The 19,417-nt window shown below is 45.7% G+C and overlaps 1 protein-coding gene across 1 annotated transcript in view; it reads right to left on the reverse strand.

Moving 5' to 3' along the window:
• Positions 1-19,417, reverse strand: part of GALK2 (galactokinase 2) — a 337,269-nt gene that overhangs the window by 101,462 nt on the left and 216,390 nt on the right. Inside the window, exon 7 of the mRNA XM_063926027.1 lies at positions 18,560-18,712. Within this exon, the coding sequence (XP_063782097.1) occupies positions 18,560-18,712 (153 nt within the window). The remainder of the gene's footprint in view (positions 1-18,559; positions 18,713-19,417) is intronic.

A 19,417-nucleotide genomic window follows, 5' to 3' on the forward strand; every position in this document is an offset into this window, starting at 1 on the left:
TTTTGCTGAGTTCTGTCAGTGCTCTTTGTTCCTTATTGGTCATGTTGTGTTTCCTAAGTCTATTAGGTCTCTCATCTAGTCTCATGACGTCTTTCTCTACCATATCGGTGAATGTCGCTATATGGTTTCCCATCATGTAATTGGGATAAAACTGTGACTTGGGTTTGATCTGCCCCCTGCAATACTAACAACCTTAACCACCAAAAAAAAAAAAAAAAAAAGGAATTTCATTTGCATTGCCATGTTTTCATACTTTCCCTGTTTCTGAAACTTACAAATGGGACAGATTGCAGGAACATGTGATCTGCCCCCTGCAATACTGACAACCTCAACCACCAATCAAATCAGTGGAACAAAGGAGGAACTGATGCTGGTCCCGCCCGCAAGCCAATTTAACATCCAATACTGACAACCTCAACCACCAATCAAATCAGTGGAACAAAGGAGGAACTGATGCTGGTCCCGCCCGCAAGCCATTTTAACATCCACCACTATCAGAACACTGCAAAAACTCCCAGAGGAAGACCGATCCGGTTGAAACGCGTTGGAGGAGACGACTAAGAGACATCAAACCATTGGAGGACAGGAGAGTGCTGTGAGACCCTCGGACCTACGGTGCAGACATCGGTAAGCAGTACAGACGGACGGGCAGCAGGAGGACCACACAGGTGAGTACTCCGTTGTGGGGAGGTGCAACACTGCCACAGGCTCTGTTTAGATCCTGCGGCTGAGCTCCCCCCCACGCGAACACGACCAACCCAGCGAGCGGCGCAGGCACACGGGGAGATCCCTAACAGGACGAACCGGAGAGCGGGTGCGCGAGCTGAGGGACGAGTCTGTCCGGAGCTGCCAGGAGGTTCCCGCTGCCCCCCGCACCTGTACATCTTACAAGTACGGCCGCAACGATAGTGCACGAATACCTGACTTCCACACGCAGAGGTACGGGACGCCGTCCTCTGCAACTATATGAATCCAATTACTAAAGACAGATTTTTAAAGCCCACACAGTCCGGTCAGGACTAGAGACATTTCCACTGGAAAATCTACATTTGACTTTTAAAGCAACACAGCCAGATTTAATCATTACATTTATATATTTTTTTCCAGCCCATTGGCCTTTGTGTCAGAACACACACGCCAAGAACCTAAAGGATTTAATCACCAATTTGAGTGATTAAAGGACTGAGTTAAACAGGTGCTCCCCGTGGAGCACACATTGTGATTACCACCTTTTTCATGTTCAACAATATTTATCTGCACTGTTTCATTATATTGAGTGTCATATTTGATACATATGAAAGTAAAACACACCTTTATATAAGTATCCATTTGCATCATTTCACGAGTACTCAAACTGTAGGGGATGAGCGCAGTCAGGTGAAAACCAATCAGTTTAATTATTGGCAGGTGAATGCTAAATACGTTTCAACATGATTTTCTATGTGATTGGTTAACTCTAAACCTTTTTATTTTCACTTCTTCACTTTATCTATTTTTAAAGGGCCCCACACACTACAACGATATGTCTGAGGCTGAAGTCGGAGGGGATTTCCCTTGAACCCAGGAGCTTCCTGGGAGTGGTTACATACGATTCCATACGATTTGGTACATTTTGCATGCAATATATCGTATGCGATCCCAGCCATGCCTGCGGGAACAGACATATCACGAGTGCAGCACTAACGATCTAGGGGAGCCAATCCGACCCTCACGGGAACGCGCATCGGATAGGAAACACATCCAAAATGCCCGATTTCACACGATATATTGGCCCGAATGCCCAAAATTTGATGAAATCGGGCATTATCGTTCTAGTGTATGGGGCCCTTAACTTGCATTTTTATTGGTGGAAAAGTTATTATTTGCAGTTACAGTATTATTTAAAGCCACATTAAGGTGGAAAAAGAAGTAATATAATGTATTTTGATTCAGGCTTTAAGGGGTATATGCAATTGCGGTCGAATTCCCGAAAATTCCTAAAAAAGGGACATTTTCGCCAAAAAAAAAAAATTCGACAATGCAATTCAGTACTTTCCATCAAAAAAACGGACTTTCCAAATTCGACTTTTTGAAATTCGACATTTGTCAAATTCGACATTTCTGCAATGGTACAAATGCGGCAATTCGCCAAAAGTATATTCAATTGAAGTTTGGAAATTCAACAACAGTGCTTTTAGACAGTAAATTCGTCATTTTCAATCCGCCACACTTTGGTGGCGGAATCTAATAAAAAAAATTTAAAACATGTTTTGTTTGGTGTTTTTTTTATTGGTAATAGCATATCTATTTATATTAGAAGGGATTAGGTACTTGGTTTGTCTATTTTGGAGGCACAAGTATTATTTATATATTTTTAAAAATATTATTATTATTATTATTTTTTTAAATGGAATGGTAAAAATCAGAAAAAAAATTGCGTGGGGTCCCCCCTCCTAAGCATAACCAGCCTTGGGCTCTTTGAGCCGGTCCTGGTTCTAAAAATCAGGGGGGGAAAATGACAGGGGATCCCCTGTATTTTTAAAACCAGCATCGGGCTCTGCGCCTGGTGCAAAAAATACGGGGGACAAAAAGAGTAGGGGTCCCCCGTATTTTTTACACCAGCATCGGGCTCCACTAGCTGGACAGATAATGCCACAGCCGGGGGTCACTTTTATACAGCGCCGTGCGGCCGTGGCATTAAATATCCAACTAGTCACCCCTGGCCGGGGTACCCTGGGGGAGTGGGGACCCCTTCAATCAAGGGGTCCCCCCCCAGCCACCCAAGGGCCAGGGGTGAAGCCCGAGGCTGTCCCCCCCCATCCAAGGGCTGCGGATGGGGGGCTGATAGCCTTGAGAAAATTGAAAGAATATTGTTTTTTCCAGTAGTACTACAAGTCCCAGCAAGCCTCCCCCGCAAGCTGGTACTTGGAGAACCACAAGTACCAGCATGTGGGAGAAAAACGGGCCCGTTGGTACCTGTAGTTCTACTGGAATAAAAATACCCAAATAAAAACAGGACACGCACACCGTGAAAGTAAAACTTTATTTCACACATGTCGACACACACATACTTACCTATGTTCACACGTCGACCTCTGTCCACTTGTCCAAGTAGAATCCACGTGTACCTGTGAATAAAATTATACTCACCTGATCCAGTGTCCAGATTATAATCCACGTACTTGGCAAAAAAAAAAAAACGAACACCCGCACCAAACGGACTGAAAGGGGTCCCATGTTTACACATGGGACCTCTTTCCCCGAAAGCAGAGACCCCCCCGTGACTGCTGTCACAGAAAGGTCCCTTCAGCCAATCAGCGAGCGCAACGTCTTGGCACTCTGCTGATTGGCTATGCGCGTCTGAGCTGTCAGACAGCGCATCGCAAAGCCTCTCCATTATATTCAATGGTGGGAACTTTGCGGTCAGCGGTGAGGTCACCCGCTCACCGCAAAATTCCCACCATTGAAACTAATGGAGGGAGCTGTGCGATGCGCTGTCTGCCAGCAGACGCGCATACAGCCAATCAGGTGAGTGCCACGAAGTAGCGCTTCCTGATTGGCTGAAGGGACCTTTCTGTGACAGCAGTCACGTGGGGTCCCGGCATTCGTGGAAAGGGGTCCCATGTGTAAACATGGGACCCCATTCAGTCCGTTTGGTCCGGGTGTTCGTTTTGTTGTTTTGCCAAGTACGAGGTTTATTTTAAAAGATCCGGACACTGGATTGAGGTGAGTATAATTTTATTCACAGGTACACCGTGGATTCTACTTGGACAAGTGAACCGAACGTCGTGTCAACATAGGTAAGTATGTGTGTGTGTCGACATGTATGTAATAAAGTTGTACTTTCAAGGTGTGCGTGTCCTGTTTTTATTTGGGTATTTTTTTTCCAATAGAACTACAGGTACCAGCGGGCCCGTTTTTCTCCCGCATGCTGGTACTTGTGGTTCTCCAAGTACCAGCTTGCGGGGGAGGCTTGCTGGGACTTGTAGTACTACTGGAAAAAACAATATTCTTTCAATTTTCTCAAGGCTATCAGCCCCCCATCCGCAGCCCTTGGATGGGGGGGGGGACAGCCTCGGGCTTCACCCCTGGCCCTTGGGTGGCTGGGGGGGGGACCCCTTGATTGAAGGGGTCCCCACTCCCCCAGGGTACCCCGGCCAGGGGTGACTAGTTGGATATTTAATGCAATGGCCGCAGGGCGCTGTATAAAAGTGACCCCCGGCTGTGGCATTATCTGTCCAGCTAGTGGAGCCCGATGCTGGTGTAAAAAATACGGGGGACCCCTACTCTTTTTGTCCCCCGTATTTTTTGCACCAGCACCAGGCGCAGAGCCCGATGCTGGTTTTAAAAATACGGGGGATCCCCTGTCATTTTCCCCCCCGGATTTTTAGAACCGGCTCGAAGAGCCCGAGACTGGTTATGCTTAGGAGGGGGGACTCCACGCAATTTTTTTTTCGGGTTTTTTCCCATTTTTTAAAAATCGGATCAAAATCCGTCAAATCGTCCGTTTTTCGACAGCAGGACTGTCGAATACGTTTTTTATTGAATATGTTGAATTCCGGCACCCACTTGCCGGAATTCGACGGTCGAGTTGTGTCGAATTAAAAAACGGCCGAAAAATTGCCGCGATTCGCCGGTAATTGCATATACCCATAAATCACAAAAACTTGCAACGGTATGTACATTTTTAAAATTCACTGTAAATGGTCACAGTGGCGGAAATTGTGAGTGGTGGGCCCTAGTGCAAAAATATGCTAATTATGTTTATTATATGCCCCATGGCTGTGGGGGACAGGGAGAAGCAATGTGAAGGTTGAAGAAATAGATAAAGGGTGATGGGAGAGAGGCAGAAGGTGAAGGAAGAGCTAAAGGGTGACGGGGACAGGCAGTGGGTGAAGAGGAGAGGCAGAAAGACTTCACAGCTGTCTGAATTAGAAGCAGTATGCAGTAGTGATCATTGCTAACAAGGAGCAGGACTCCCCTATCAGTCCGGCTCAGATGGCAAACTGATGCGGCTACACACAGACACACACTTAATCATCCCCACCTCTCTAAGGTAAAGGTCAGGTCCCTCATGCACTGGGGCCCCCCTTGCTACCAGTGCTGGGCCAGTCATCCGACATTGCTTATAATGGTTGGGCGGCAAACCAGGGGCAAACCCATTGCAGGTCTCAATGGTGGGCCCCAATGCATTGTATGCCCCTGTATGCTCAAATTAAGATGGTATGATACCAAGGGTATTTTAATAAGTGCTTTTTTTATCCATCCATCCATCTATCAATTATTTGCTACTTGTTGGGATGATCCATTCCTAATTATCACGCAAACACTTATGTCTGAAAGTCCTTAATTGCTGATTAAATCGTACATCTGCTATACTTACAGTTTCATTTTTCAGAGTGTGTCTGTGTGTTTTTAACCATTTATTTGTAAAGTGTTAAACACGTGATTAATTCTATAGCAGTTTATATACCATGATTAAATATAAGTTGCTTATGCTATGGAATTACACATTCACGTACTATAAATCAAGCGCTGCTTTTTAATAGTAGTTTACATTTTTGCTCACATTACATTAGGGCGATCCTCCGTGATTCACGGGACAGCTACACAAATTCAAATAACATATTTCTTCAAAATACCAAGATTTTAGTGGGTCTAAAGTTATAGGGTAAGGCACTGCTACCAAGCAATTAAGTTTTCATATAACAACAATGTCTTAACAGAAAAATGTAAAAGAAAAAAAAATGTAAAAGTGTATGAGCACGGGACTTTATGTTCACTTTCTGGAGACTCACCCATTAGTGTTAAAAGGTAAGAAAAGGGAAACTGTTGAAGTTTTGCAGAATCGATACAGGTCACCACCTGCAGCAAAATACTAATACGTGTCTACTGATAAAATATAGTTGTCACATTAGAATTCTAGTAAAATAAGTATTCTCATTAATAGATGAATATAAAAATGTGACTGCCCAAGGAAAACCCTAGATTGGACAGATAAATCTTTAGGTGTGTACCCAGCTTTACATATGGCAAATCGGAGTGATAGCACCTCTTCTGAATCTGTCAAATAATTTGTAAATCTAGAAAGCAAAAATAAAGCAAATGGTGCCTCCTAGTCCAGTAAACAACAACCCCCATATTGTACATATGTGTCCAGTTACTACTTTGCTGCTTACTGCAGCATTTTATAGTGGTGCCGCAATATGCAGCGCTCTCCCGCTGCTGCCGGCTCCCCGTGCATTTGTGTGTGCCCACATGCTGCAATCTGTGTGGGTGTCACCTAGTGCAGTAAACAACACCCATGCTGTATATCAAAAAATGTGTGCAATGGCTCCGTCACAAGATATGAGAAAAATTAAGGTTATCTGAACCATATGAAAAGCTTCATAAGCCAAGGATTAGTTGGATAAATAAATTTAATTTTCACAACAAGAGGCTAAAAAAAACAGAAACATTGGGGCAGATGTATTAACCTGGAGAAGGCATAAGGAAGTGATAAACCAGTGATAAGTGCAAGCTGATAAAAGCAAGAGGCCAATCAACTCCAATATGTAAATTAACAGTTAGGAGCTGATTGGCTGGTGCGTTTATCACCTTGCACTTATCACTGGTTTATCACTTCCTTATGCCGCCTCCAAGCTTAATACATCTGCGCCATAGTACGATACAGTTTACACATATATTAAACATTCTCACAAAGATTCTAAAATCTGATATCCAAATGAGGCAATCAAAAACCAACTTGGCCTGACAAGAAACATCCACTCCAACATTTAAATAAAAAAAATCATATATACTGTGCTCACCTAATTAAGGGGTAGATGTATGAACTGACGTTATCGGAGAGAAGTAGTATCAGCGTACGTTATACCGCTTCTTGCCCTTGTGAGCAAATTGACAGGGGCACTATGCGCCCATCATTAGCAGCGCTGCTATCTGCAATGTAGCATGCCGTTATGCGGGAGCAATGTAAAAACGGTCAGTTACAATGACTGTTCAGACTTCTGCAGTTATCAATATCTACAGCTGCAGGTGTTGCCCCATTCACAGCCACTATACCGGCTGCTGCAGCTGTGAGCTCAAGACTGCACATGGGAGATCTCACGATAATATGCGCACAAAAGCTGGCTGGGCAGGGAGACACAGCGCATCAGCACTAGGCTAATGCGCACTGTGCGCTGACAGGGATCGCTGGAGTGGGGAGTTTTTATTTCCCCTCTCCAGCAGCCAAGGAGATAATACATCTTGCTTCCTGTTTCGCCTCAGTAATGAGGCAAAGCGAGAAACACGATACCGGCACGATATGTGCCTGGTTTATACATCTGCCCCCATATTCCAAACTATATTTCATTTAAGAACGGGGAATGTTAGTTTCCAAAATATTGCAAGAATTTGTCAAAGCTCACCAACCACTTCACGCTCTTCCCATTCTGGTGAGTCTCTACGCTGATTCTCAAAAAATAGGAGCATTGCTCTGCATTGTTTGGCTCAATTTATTACACAGATTTTAAATACAACATATGCTGCTCAAATGGGTTTAGGTGCTGGCTCACTGAATTAAAACTACAGAACCACACCCTAGCATATTAATTATTGAGCACCTGAGAAATGAACTGACAAAACTTGACATACATATGGTAAATAGGGATGCAAGAGAAAGGGTGATCACAAAAGTTTACATAAACAATTGGTTTCAATCCACAGAACTCAACCTACTGCGGTGCCATTGGTATGTGAGCCAATGTGTAAGCAGTACTGTGCCTTTGCAATGGCTCTGGTGGGCATCTCTGTACTCTTCACGGCTACTGGGTCTATTGCAGAATTTCACACATCCACAGTGTGCACAATAACAGCTGCGATCACCATAGCATATGTCAATGAATCAAACAGCTCAGGGGGGCACTGCCATCAAAGATATACACAAACCATCACAAGTGCCCCACCATCTGGGATGTATCACAAGTGCCCTACCATCTGGGATGTACGCAAACCATTGCACGCACCCCACCATCAGAGATGTACGCAGACCAGAATTAGAGGAACCACAGCAGCTTCTTTCATGTGGTATGTTTTGTCCTACAGAAAATCAGCAGTAAGTGATAGTCGACTTTGGTCTATTTTTTTTTTGTGTGTGTGATGATTTTTGACCAATTCTTATGTCTATTTGCAGTTGACTTTGAATGAAACGGACCTTATACAAAAAAAAAATTGAGTTTAAAATTATCAAAGATCTACTTTTTTTTAGTAAATATGGAATGTTGCCAATGAAACACCCTGTCCACGTTGATCAAGATTTTTTTTTATCAAAAATCTAAATCAATATTTAATAAAATCACCCCAAGGTATTTTGTTAAAAATGGTAGAATGGATGGATGCTGCAAAGATACTGCAAAACAACTAACTTCAGTCTTTAAGAAAAGCAGAACAGCAGTCCCAAACACAAGGCCAAGAGGAACACAGACGTGGTTGAACAAAGAAAAAAAAAGGGTGAATGTTTCTTGACGCTCAAGTCAAAGTCCAATCCAATATAGAATCTGCTGCACTTTTTAAAAACTGCAGTCCATAACGGTCATCATGGGTGGATTTAGGGGTGAGGGCGCCCCTAAGCACGACAGTAGTGTTGTCGTCCCCCGTCTAATTTTATTATCTTCACTGCTTGGTTATAAGCTCTCATTTGATGATAGACAAATTTACAGATTAAAAAAAAAGCCACTATGACATTTTATTTTTTTGATTACTGTATGTATACATATTTACTAAGTAGGACAGCTTACAGGGGCAGTATGTGCATGTCCTATTAACACTCCAAGATGGTATATGATACAGATGGTATATGGTTTAGCAGTTATTGGTACATTTCGGGCTAACAGTACCAACACAAGCATCCAAGTGCCGCCCCTAGGCATGTGCCTCACGTGCCTAATGGGAAATTCACCACTAATGGTCATCCAATCAACCGGCAAATCTGCAGGTAAAAATGAAAGATCACTATAACACAGTGAGCAAATCTGGTACAAACTTACCTCAAAAGACATACAGCTATTATTGCAGCAAAAGGTGGTTCTACTAGTCTGCAGGTATTAAATATTTACGTAAGCACGTTCAGTTTTAATTTACAAAATAAATACATACAAATAATGAATTTACTTTAAAAGCCAACTGGTTCACACTAAAAGTAATGTCTGGCGTAATTTGTGTGTCATTTATAACAGTCAAATCTGTTGATTTTTCTTTTTAGGGAGAGCCTATTATATGGAAGGATGGATGGATGGATGCCTATTTAACTGACACTACATGTGATAAGATTTATTTCTTAAATGGCATTTGAACTAACAGTGACGGTCTTAATGAAAGAGTGGTGTGCTTATAAGAAATATGTTTACTGCAGAGGCACTCAAGACACAATGATTTGTTCTTTAGTCAAGTGGTTCTGAGGCAAAAGGAACGTGTGTGGTTCCCAGGCAAGGAAAAGAGCAAACAAATGCCCAACTAAGAGCCTAAATGCTATGTAAAACTATGTAACATGTTTTTTGTCCAATGCATAAATATGATGCATGTGTAAAAAAAGCATAATTTATTTCAAATTATCTCCAAAATATAACAAAATACAGTATGTTTATGCAGACCAATTACCCATCTGTGGCATTTCGTGGAAACATTGTTTGCTGTATACATTTTAGTTTCCTGTCTCACAATTGTTTTAAACAATAATATAAACTGTATTTACTGTCTCAAAACAGTATTGAGATCAAACGTAATGCACCAAGTAAAAAGGAGAAAAAAAACATACAAATTGTCATATCTAGCTTATGTTGCAGTGAATTATAATGTCATTGTATAGGAAGTGTCCACCATTTGTTTCTCTCCTTAATTAGACTTCACAGACTCAATTCAATCCAGGTCAATTACGCCAATAAAAGTCTACACAAAACATTGGTTTCCTCGGGATAGATGCACATTCTTAAATGCTACATATAGTACAATCTATCTTTTCAGGGAGGGTTGGAAAAACAAAATAGCATAAAGCCTAGACTGCCATCTCTCTTATACTGTATTCACACAGAGATTTGGTACCGGGATATTGCCTGTGTGAAAGGGTTTACCCAGGTCCAAAATGCTGGGGTCCCGACCCTTTTCATTACCAAGGTTATTCCTGTGTCCAGCCTGGGTTGCCTGCCGTGTAAAAGGTGCGACTTGGGATTTTAAAGCTGCTGATTGTCTCAGCCTTTAGTCTATTTCTGGGATGCCCCGGATGCTGCGTTCAGTCTTCCTCCGCGTAGAAGCTTTCTCTCTCTGTCAGAAACAGTCCATGGTGGCAGAACTGTCATACACTAGCTCTCTTCTGTGGCAGCGATTCTCCTGAAAACATTGGTGGTGGCTTCTGATCAGCATGGAAGACAAGATAGCAACAGCCTTCTTTTTCCAGGTTCAGCATGTTGGTAAACCTGGGGAGTGACTGATCCACATACCGGGCACCGTTCTGGTCAGAGGTCAACATGGGAACCGCACACCATATTCTCTCACTGGTCTGGCCAGCTCCGTCGACGGGTCCCACAACAGAACATGCAGGGACAGGCTTTCCTCCAAAGCAGCACTCACAGTCTTCCACCAGGACATACAGCCCCCCTCAGTTCAGCTGACAGGTAATCCCTGCTGGCTGTGTATCTGGAGGCCCGACATGCAGGGCAGACACAGGTGCAGAGAGAGTGTGAAAGGGTCGACCCGGGACCAAGGTGCAGTATGAAAGGGTTCGGTATGTGTTACCGCCGTCTCGGATGCTGAATGTCAGTATCCCGACATCAGCATCGCGAGCGATAGAATGCCGGCAGAGGGGCAAGCAGAACAAAGCCCATTGTGGGCTCAGTGGTGAGCTACGCTTGCCACAGGTTCTATTCTCCCTTTATGGGTTTAGTGGATACCTATTGAGGGGGAATCACCTACCTACAAGCCCGGGTCCAACCCCTGCTGAAAAAAAAAAAAAAGCAAGGTCGAAGCCCTGGCTTTGGTCTGAAAATAAGATTTTACTTACCGGTAAATCTATTTCTAGTAGCCCGTAGAGGATGCTGGGACTCCATAAGGACCATGGGGAATAGACGGGCTCCGCAGGAGATAGGGCACTTTAAGAAAGCTTTGGACTCTGGGTGTGCACTGGCTCCTCCCTCTATGCCCCTCCTCCAGACCTCAGTTAGGGAAACTGTGCCCAGAGGAGATGGACAGTACGAGGAAGGATTTTTGTAAATCTAAGGGCGAGATCCATACCAGCCACACCAATCACACCATATAACTTGTGATAAACTTACCCAGTTAACAGTATGAACAACAACATAGCCACGGTTCAACCGAAAAACTATAACATAACCCTTATGTAAGCAATAACTATATACAAGTCTTGCAGAAAAAGTCCGCACTTGGGACGGGCGCCCAGCATCCTCTACGGACTACGAGAAATAGATTTACCGGTAAGTGTAAAATCTTATTTTCTCTAACGTCCTTGAGGATGCTGGGACTCCGTAAGGACCATGGGGAATATACCAAAGCTCCCAAACGGGCGGGAGAGTGCGGATGACTCTGCAGCACCGATTGAGCAAACAAGAGGTCCTTCTCAGCCAGGGTATCAAACTTATAGAACTTTGCAAAGGTGTTTGTCCCCGACCAAGTAGCTGCTCGGCACAACTGTAATGCCGAGACCCCTCGGGCAGCCGCCCAAGAAGAGCCCACTTTCCTAGTGGAGTGGGCCTTAACCGATTTCGGTAACGGCAATCCTGCCGTAGAATGTGCCTGCTGAATCGTGTTACAGATCCAGCGAGCAATAGTCTGCTTTAAAGCAGGAGTGCCAACCTTGTTGGCCACATACAGAACGAACAAAGCTTCAGTTTTCCTGATTCTAGCCGTTCTGGTCACATAAATCTTCAAAGCCCTGACTACATCCAAGGACTCGGAATCCTCCAAGTCCCGTATAGCCACAGGCACGACAATAGGTTGGTTCACATGAAAAGATGAGACCACTTTTGGCAGAAAGTGAGGGCGAGTCCTCAGCTCTGCCCTATCCACGTGAAAAACCAAGTATGGGCTTTTATGTGATAAAGCCGCCAATTCGGAAACACGTCTTGCCAAAGCTAACGCCAACAACATGACCACTTTCCACGTGAGGTATTACAACTCCACAGTTTTGAGTGGTTCAAACCAAGGTGACTTGAGGAAACGCAACACCACGTTAAGATCCCAAGGCGCCACCGGAGGCACAAAGGGAGGCTGTATATGCAGCACCCCCTTCACAAAGGTCTGTACTTCAGGAATAGTGGCCAATTCTCTTTGAAAGAAAATGGATAAGGCCGAAATCTGGACCTTTATGGACCCTAATTTTAGGCCCAAAGTCACTCCTGTTTGAAGGAAGTGAAGTAGACGGCCCAAATGGAACTCCTCCGTAGGAGCAGCTCTGGCCTCACACCAAGAAACATATTTCCGCCATATACGGTGATAATGTTTTAACGTCACGTCTTTCCTAGCCTTGATCAGGGTAGGAATGACTTCCTCCGGAATCCCTTTTTGCGCTAGGATCCGGCGTTCAACCGCCATGCCGTCAAACGCAGCCGCGGTAAGTCTTGGAACAGACAGGGCCCCTGCCGCAGCAGGTCCTGCCTTAGAGGAAGAGGCCACGGATCCCCTGCGAGCAACTCTTGCAGCTCCGGATACCAAGTCCCCCGTGGCCAATCCGGAACATATGAGTATTGTTCTGACCCTGCTTCTTCGTATTATTCTCAATACCTTGGGTATGAGAGGAAGAGGAGGAAACACATAGACCGATCTGAACACCCAAGGTGTCACCAGAGGGTCTACCGCCACCGCCTGTGGGTCCCTTGTCACTGGCGCAATACCGCTTTAGCTTTTTGTTGAGACGGGATGCCATCATGTCGATTTGAGGCAGTCCCCAACGATCCGTGATCTGTGTGAAGACTTCTTGATGAAGTCCCCACTCTCCCGGATGCAGGTCGTGCCTGCTGAGGAAGTCCGCTTCCCAGTTGTCCACCCCCGGTATGAACACCGCTGATATCGCGCTTACATGGCCTTCCGCCCAGCGTAGAATCCTGGTCGCTTCTGCCATGGCCATTCTGCTCCTTGTTCCGCCTTGGCGGTTTATATGAGCCACTGCCGTGACATTGTCTGACTGAATCAGAACCGGTTTTCTCCGAAGCAATTCCTCCGCTTGATGCAGGGCGTTGTAAATGGCCCTCAACTCCAGGACGTTGATGTGGAGACAAGACTCTAGGCTTGACCAGAGACCTTGGAAATTTCTTCCCAGTGTCACTGCTCCCCAGCCTCGGAGGCTTGCGTCCGTGGTCACCAGGACCCAGTCCTGAATGCCGAACCTGCGACCTTCTAGTAGGTGAGCACTGTTCAGCCACCACAGAAAGAGATACCCTGGTCCTGGGAGACAGGGTGATCCTTTGATGCATTTGTAAATGGGACCCGGACCACTTGTCCAAGAGGTCCCATTGAAAAGTCCTTGCATGGAACCTGCCAAAGGGGATGGCCTCGTAGGAAGCCACCATCTTCCCCAGGACCCGGGGTAACTGATGCACTGAAACCTTTTTTGGTTTTAATAGGTTCCTGACCATGGCTATGAGTTCCTGAACCTTTTCGATCGGAAGAAAACCCTTTTTATGGTCTGTGTCTAGAATCAGCCCCAAAAAGGTCAGACGCGTTGTAGGGACTAGCTGGGACTTCGGTATATTGAGAATCCAGCCGTGTATCTGCAACGTCTTCATGGACAGAGACACGCTGTCCAGCAACCTCTCCCGAGATCTCGCCTCTATGAGGAGATCGTCCAAGTATGGGATAATTGTGACCCCCTGCCTGCGCAGGAGCACCATCATTTCCGCCATTACCTTGGTGAAAATTCTCGGGGCCGTTGAAAGCCCAAACGGCAACGTCTGAAATTGGTAGTGACAGTCCTGCACTGCAAATCTCAGGAACGCCTGATGCGGGGGGAATATCGGAACATGAAGGTAAGCATCCTTTATGTCCAGGGACACCATCCAATCCCCCACATCCAGGCTGGCGATGACCGCCCTAAGTGATTCCATTTTGAACTTGAACCTCTTCAAGTACAGGTTCAGAGATTTCAGGTTTAAAATGGGTCTGACCGAACCGTCCGTTTCGGGACCACAAACAGGGTTGTGTAATATCCCTCTCCTTGCTGGAGATGAGGAACTGTGACAATCACCTGGTGAATACACAATTTTTGGATTGCTGCCAACACTAGCTCCCTCTCTGACGGGGAAGCCGGCAGAGCCGATTTGAAAAATCGGCGAGGAGGCAAGTCTTCGAATTCCAGCCTGTATCCCTGAGAAACAATCTCTAATGCCCAGGGATCCACCTGCGAGTGAACCCAGACGTGGCTGAAAAACCGAAGACGAGCCCCCACCAGATCTGCCTCCCCTTGGGAAGCCCCAGCGTCATGCGGTGGAGTTTGCAGACGCAGGGGAGGACTTCTGCTCTTGGGAACTAGCTGTGTGCAGCTTTTTTCCCCTGCCTTTCCCTCTGGCAACAAAGGATGATCCCCGTACCTTCTTGTTTTTATTGGAACGAAAGGACTGCATTTGATAATGAGGTGCCTTTTTTGTATGCTGCGGGGGGACATAAGGTAAGAAATTTGACTTACCAGCCGTAGCGACAAGATCCGAGAGGCCGTCTCCAAACAACTCCACCCCTTTGTAAGGCAAGTACTCCATATGCCGCTTTGAATCGGCATCTCCCGTCCACTGTCGGGTCCACAAGAGCCGCCTAGCAGAAATAGACATAGCATTTATTCTGGAGCTTAATAAACAAATGTCTCTCTGAGCATCCCTCATATACAAGGCAGCATCTCTGATATGCTCTATGGTCATATGAATGGCATCCCTATCTAGGGTGTCAATTTCCGTAGATAAGGAATCTGCCCATGCCACAACCGCACTACAAACCCAGGCCGACGCCATAGCCGGTCGAGCAATAGTACCGGAATGATTGTAAATGTGCTTTAAGGTAATTTTCTGCCTGCGATCAGCAGGTTCCTTGAGGGAAGCCGTATCCTGAGAAGGCAGTGCCACCTTTTTGGACAAACGTGTCAGCGCCTTGTCAACTTTTGGCGAAGATTCCCAGCATATCCTATCAGTTTGTGGAAAAGGATACGTCATGAGAATCCTTTTGGGAACTTGTGGTCTCCTATCCGGAGATTCCCAAGCCTTTTCGCACAAGTCACTTAATTCAAATGAGGATGGAAAAGTGACTTCAGGCTTTTTCCCTTTAAACATGTGTACCCTCGTGTCAGGGACAGGGGGTTCCTCAGTAATATGCAAAACCTCTTTAATGGCAATAATCATGTACCGTATACCCTTTGCCACCTTCGACTGTAATTTTGCATCTTCATAGTCGACACTAGAGTCAGTATCTGTGTCGGTATCTGTGTCATCGATCTGAGATATGGTGCGCTTCTGAGACCCCGAAGGACCTGGCGCCCCGGGGACAGGCATGGACTGATCCCTAGCTTCTGCCTTGTCTAACCTTTTATGCAATAGATTGACATTTGCATTCAAGACATTCAGCATATCCACCCATTCCGGTGTCGGCGTTGCCGACGACGACCTGACATTCAAGCACTCCCCCTCCACATTAAGCGAGCCTTCCTCGTCAAACATGTCGACACATGCGTACCGACACACTTCCCACACACACAGGGAACCCCTTTCCTGAAGACAGTATCCCTGTCAAGGCCCTTTGGAGAGACAGAGAGAGAGTATGCCAGCACACACCCCAGCGCAATCACCCTGGAGACCAACACAAAATGTTTTCCCCCAGCAGCGCTGTATAATATGTAAACCGCCAATTATGTGCCCCCCCCCCCCTCTCTTTTAAGCACCCTTTCACCGTGTGTAAGCAGGGGAGAGTCCGGGGAGCTTCCTCTCAGCAGTGCTGTGGAGAGAAAATGGCGCTGGTGAGTGCTGAGGGAGAAGCCCCGCCCCCTCGGCGGCGGGCTTCTGTCCCGCTCAAACTTAGTAAAATATGGCGGGGGCTCTTTTATATACATGTACAGAGCCCACCTGTACATGTATATAGTCTTTTTGCCATGCAGAGGTTTATATTGCTGCCCAGGGCGCCCCCCCCTGCGCCCTGCACCCTTACAGTGACCGGAGTATGTGAGGTGTATGGGAGCAGTGACGCACAGCTGCAGTGCTGTGCGTTACCTCAGTGAAGCTGAAGGCTTCTGCCGCCTGACGACTTCTGTCTTCTGTACTTCTAGCTCTGTGAGGAGAACGGCGGTGCGGCTCCGGGGGTGGACGCCCAGTAAGAACCTGCGTTCACCCCCTCTGGAGCTAATGGTGTCCAGTAGCCTATCTTTGACAAGAAGGTCTGCTCCTCTCTCCTCAGTCCCTCGATGCAGGCAGCCTGTTGCCAGCAGTGCTCCCTGTGAAAAAGTAGTAAAAGGTAGAAAAAAATCCAAACAAAAATGCTTCTAGGCAGAGAACTCTGGAGAGCTCTCTGCAGTGCACCCATCTTGCTCTGGGCACAGTGTAAAACTGAGGTCTGGAGGAGGGGCATAGAGGGAGGAGCCAGTGCACACCCAGAGTCCAAAGCTTTCTTAAAGTGCCCTAACTCCTGCGGAGCCCGTCTATTCCCCATGGTCCTTACGGAGTCCCAGCATCCTCAAGGACGTTAGAGAAAATGGTATTACGGATATCACAGGATGTCAAAGCTGGAAATCTTGCATGCGAGTGCAGAGGGACTTGGATATATGCAAGCAATCACTCCTTTAGAAGAAAGAATAGTCTTCACCTGCAGGTCCTATTAGATACTTTCAGTTAGAGAGTGTATCTAACCAATAAAACAATCTGGTCACACTTTCAACTTACAAAATATTACTCCAATAAATGTGATTTAGAAACAAAAAAGTTATAAAGGTACTAGTTGCCTGTCAGCCACGCCATACATTGTACAGATTATAAGGTTTCAGCATCCTTTAATAAAATTGAATTATGGCCAAGCATGACACACATCCCTGGTGTACAATGGCCCAGCATGATGTAGAATGGCCCAGCATGACACACATCCCTGGTGTACAATGGCCCAGCATGACACACATCCCTGATGTACAATGGCCCAGCATGACACACATCCCTGGTGTACAATGGCCCAGCATGACACACATCCCTGATGTACAATGGCCCAGCATAACACACATCCCTGGTGTACAATGGCCCAGCATGACACACATCCCTGATGTACAATGGCCCAGCATGACACACATCCCTGTTGTACAATGGCCCAGCATGACACACATCCCTGATGTACAATGGCCCAGCATGACACACATCCCTGATGTACAATGGCCCAGCATGACACACATCCCTGATGTACAATGGCCCAGCATGACACACATCCCTGATGTACAATGGCCCAGCATAACACACATCCCTGGTGTACAATGGCCCAGCATGACACACATCCCTGGTGTACAATGGCCCAGCATGACACACATCCCTGATGTACAATGGCCCAGCATAACACACATACCTGGTGTACAATGGCCCAGCATGACACACATCCCTGGTGTACAATGGCCCAGCATGACACACATCCCTGGTGTACAATGGCCCAGCATGACACACATCCTTGGTGTACAATGTCCCAGCATGACACACATCCCTGATGTACAATGGCCCAGCATGACACACATCCCTAATGTACAATGGCCCAGCATGACACACATCCTTGGTGTACAATGGCCCAGCATGACACACATCCCTGATGTACAATGGCCCAGCATGACACACATCCCTGATGTACAATGGCCCAGCATGACACACATGCCTGATGTACAATGGCCCAGCATGACACACATCCCTGGTGTACAATGGCCCAGCATGACACACATCCCTGGTGTACAATGGCCCAGCATGACACACATCCCTGATGTACAATGGCCCAGCATGACACACATCCCTGATGTACAATGGCCCAGCATGACACACATCCCTGATGTACAATGGCCCAGCATGACACACATCCCTGATGTACAATGGCCCAGCATGACACACATCCCTGGTGTACAATGGCCCAGCATGACACACATCCCTGGTGTACAATGGCCCAGCATGACACACATCCCTGATGTACAATGGCCCAGCATGACACACATCCCTGATGTACAATGGCCCAGCATGACACACATCCCTGATGTACAATGGCCCAGCATGACACACATCCTTGGTGTACAAGGGAGACAGTGTGAGCTGTAAAAACATATATATATATATATATATATATATATATATATATATATATATATATATTATACCAAACATTTTCTACTTCATTACTGTATTTGACTGTAGCTCTGCAGCTTTCACACTTTGCAGCTTCCGTTTATGTTTTCCAATTTCTTTTCACAATTCAAGTATGTCTATCTTAAATGAAGCATGTGAGCAAGTTGAATCCATAGCTTATTAGTAAGGCCTGTCCAATATTTTAACAACCACTTACATTTACAGCACTGCTGTGTCTATGGACCCACAAGCTTTCTATAATGTAGCTAATGTACCTTGGTGGCAAGGCGACACTCCACAACTCTTATGTTGAAATTAGCTGTTGCGGCTTTGTTCATTTCAACGCAGCTGTTGGCAATGACGAAAACGGCTCCAGTGGGTAGTTTCACATCGGTTGCTCTCAGTGGGCTGAATTCTATTAACTTGGCCTATCGAAACAATAAGAAAAACATCAATACACAAAAGCTACATCTAATTCATGGATAAACAGCTCATCAATGTTAAAGATAGGTGATGCAGGAAAAAAACTCCAATGTCAATGTCATAGAATCTAATAAAGTAACACTACCAAGAAGAAAGATATTCAATTTAATTCTATTGGTCAAAAGAGATGCCACAAATCCTCTATTTTCAGTTCAATATTTTGCAGAAAAAATCCCACCTGACTTGTCTTACCAAATGACATTAAAGACGCATACACACTGCGTGATATTTTAGTCAATATCGCTAATTTTCCCTCTTCTAAGGGATATTGATAAAAGTATTGCACAAATGACGGCCCATGCGCGTTCCTGGGAGTCGTTATCGACCCCCTCTGTTGGCTGTACACGCAGGTCATCTTGTTGGCCAAATCTGCATGCATGGACCGGCCACGGTGTGACGTCACTGAGCAATATAGCTTGCGGTATCGCTCAGTGTGTACGCACTATGTCGGGCGGCCCAGGAGGGAAGGGAACATATATTGTGCGATATCACTCATGGAGCGTATCACATTTTGTCATTGGTTTTTTTTTTCATCACGTCACAAATATCACCATAATCACAACGGTCATAAAATATTCTAGAATGTTTTACCATACGTGGACCTAACATTATATGTAGGAATCTACGTTATGATTTGAGATTTGTTAGCA

Source organism: Pseudophryne corroboree, chromosome 6, assembly GCF_028390025.1.
Source record: "Pseudophryne corroboree isolate aPseCor3 chromosome 6, aPseCor3.hap2, whole genome shotgun sequence".
In the NCBI taxonomy this organism is placed as follows: domain Eukaryota; kingdom Metazoa; phylum Chordata; class Amphibia; order Anura; family Myobatrachidae; genus Pseudophryne; species Pseudophryne corroboree.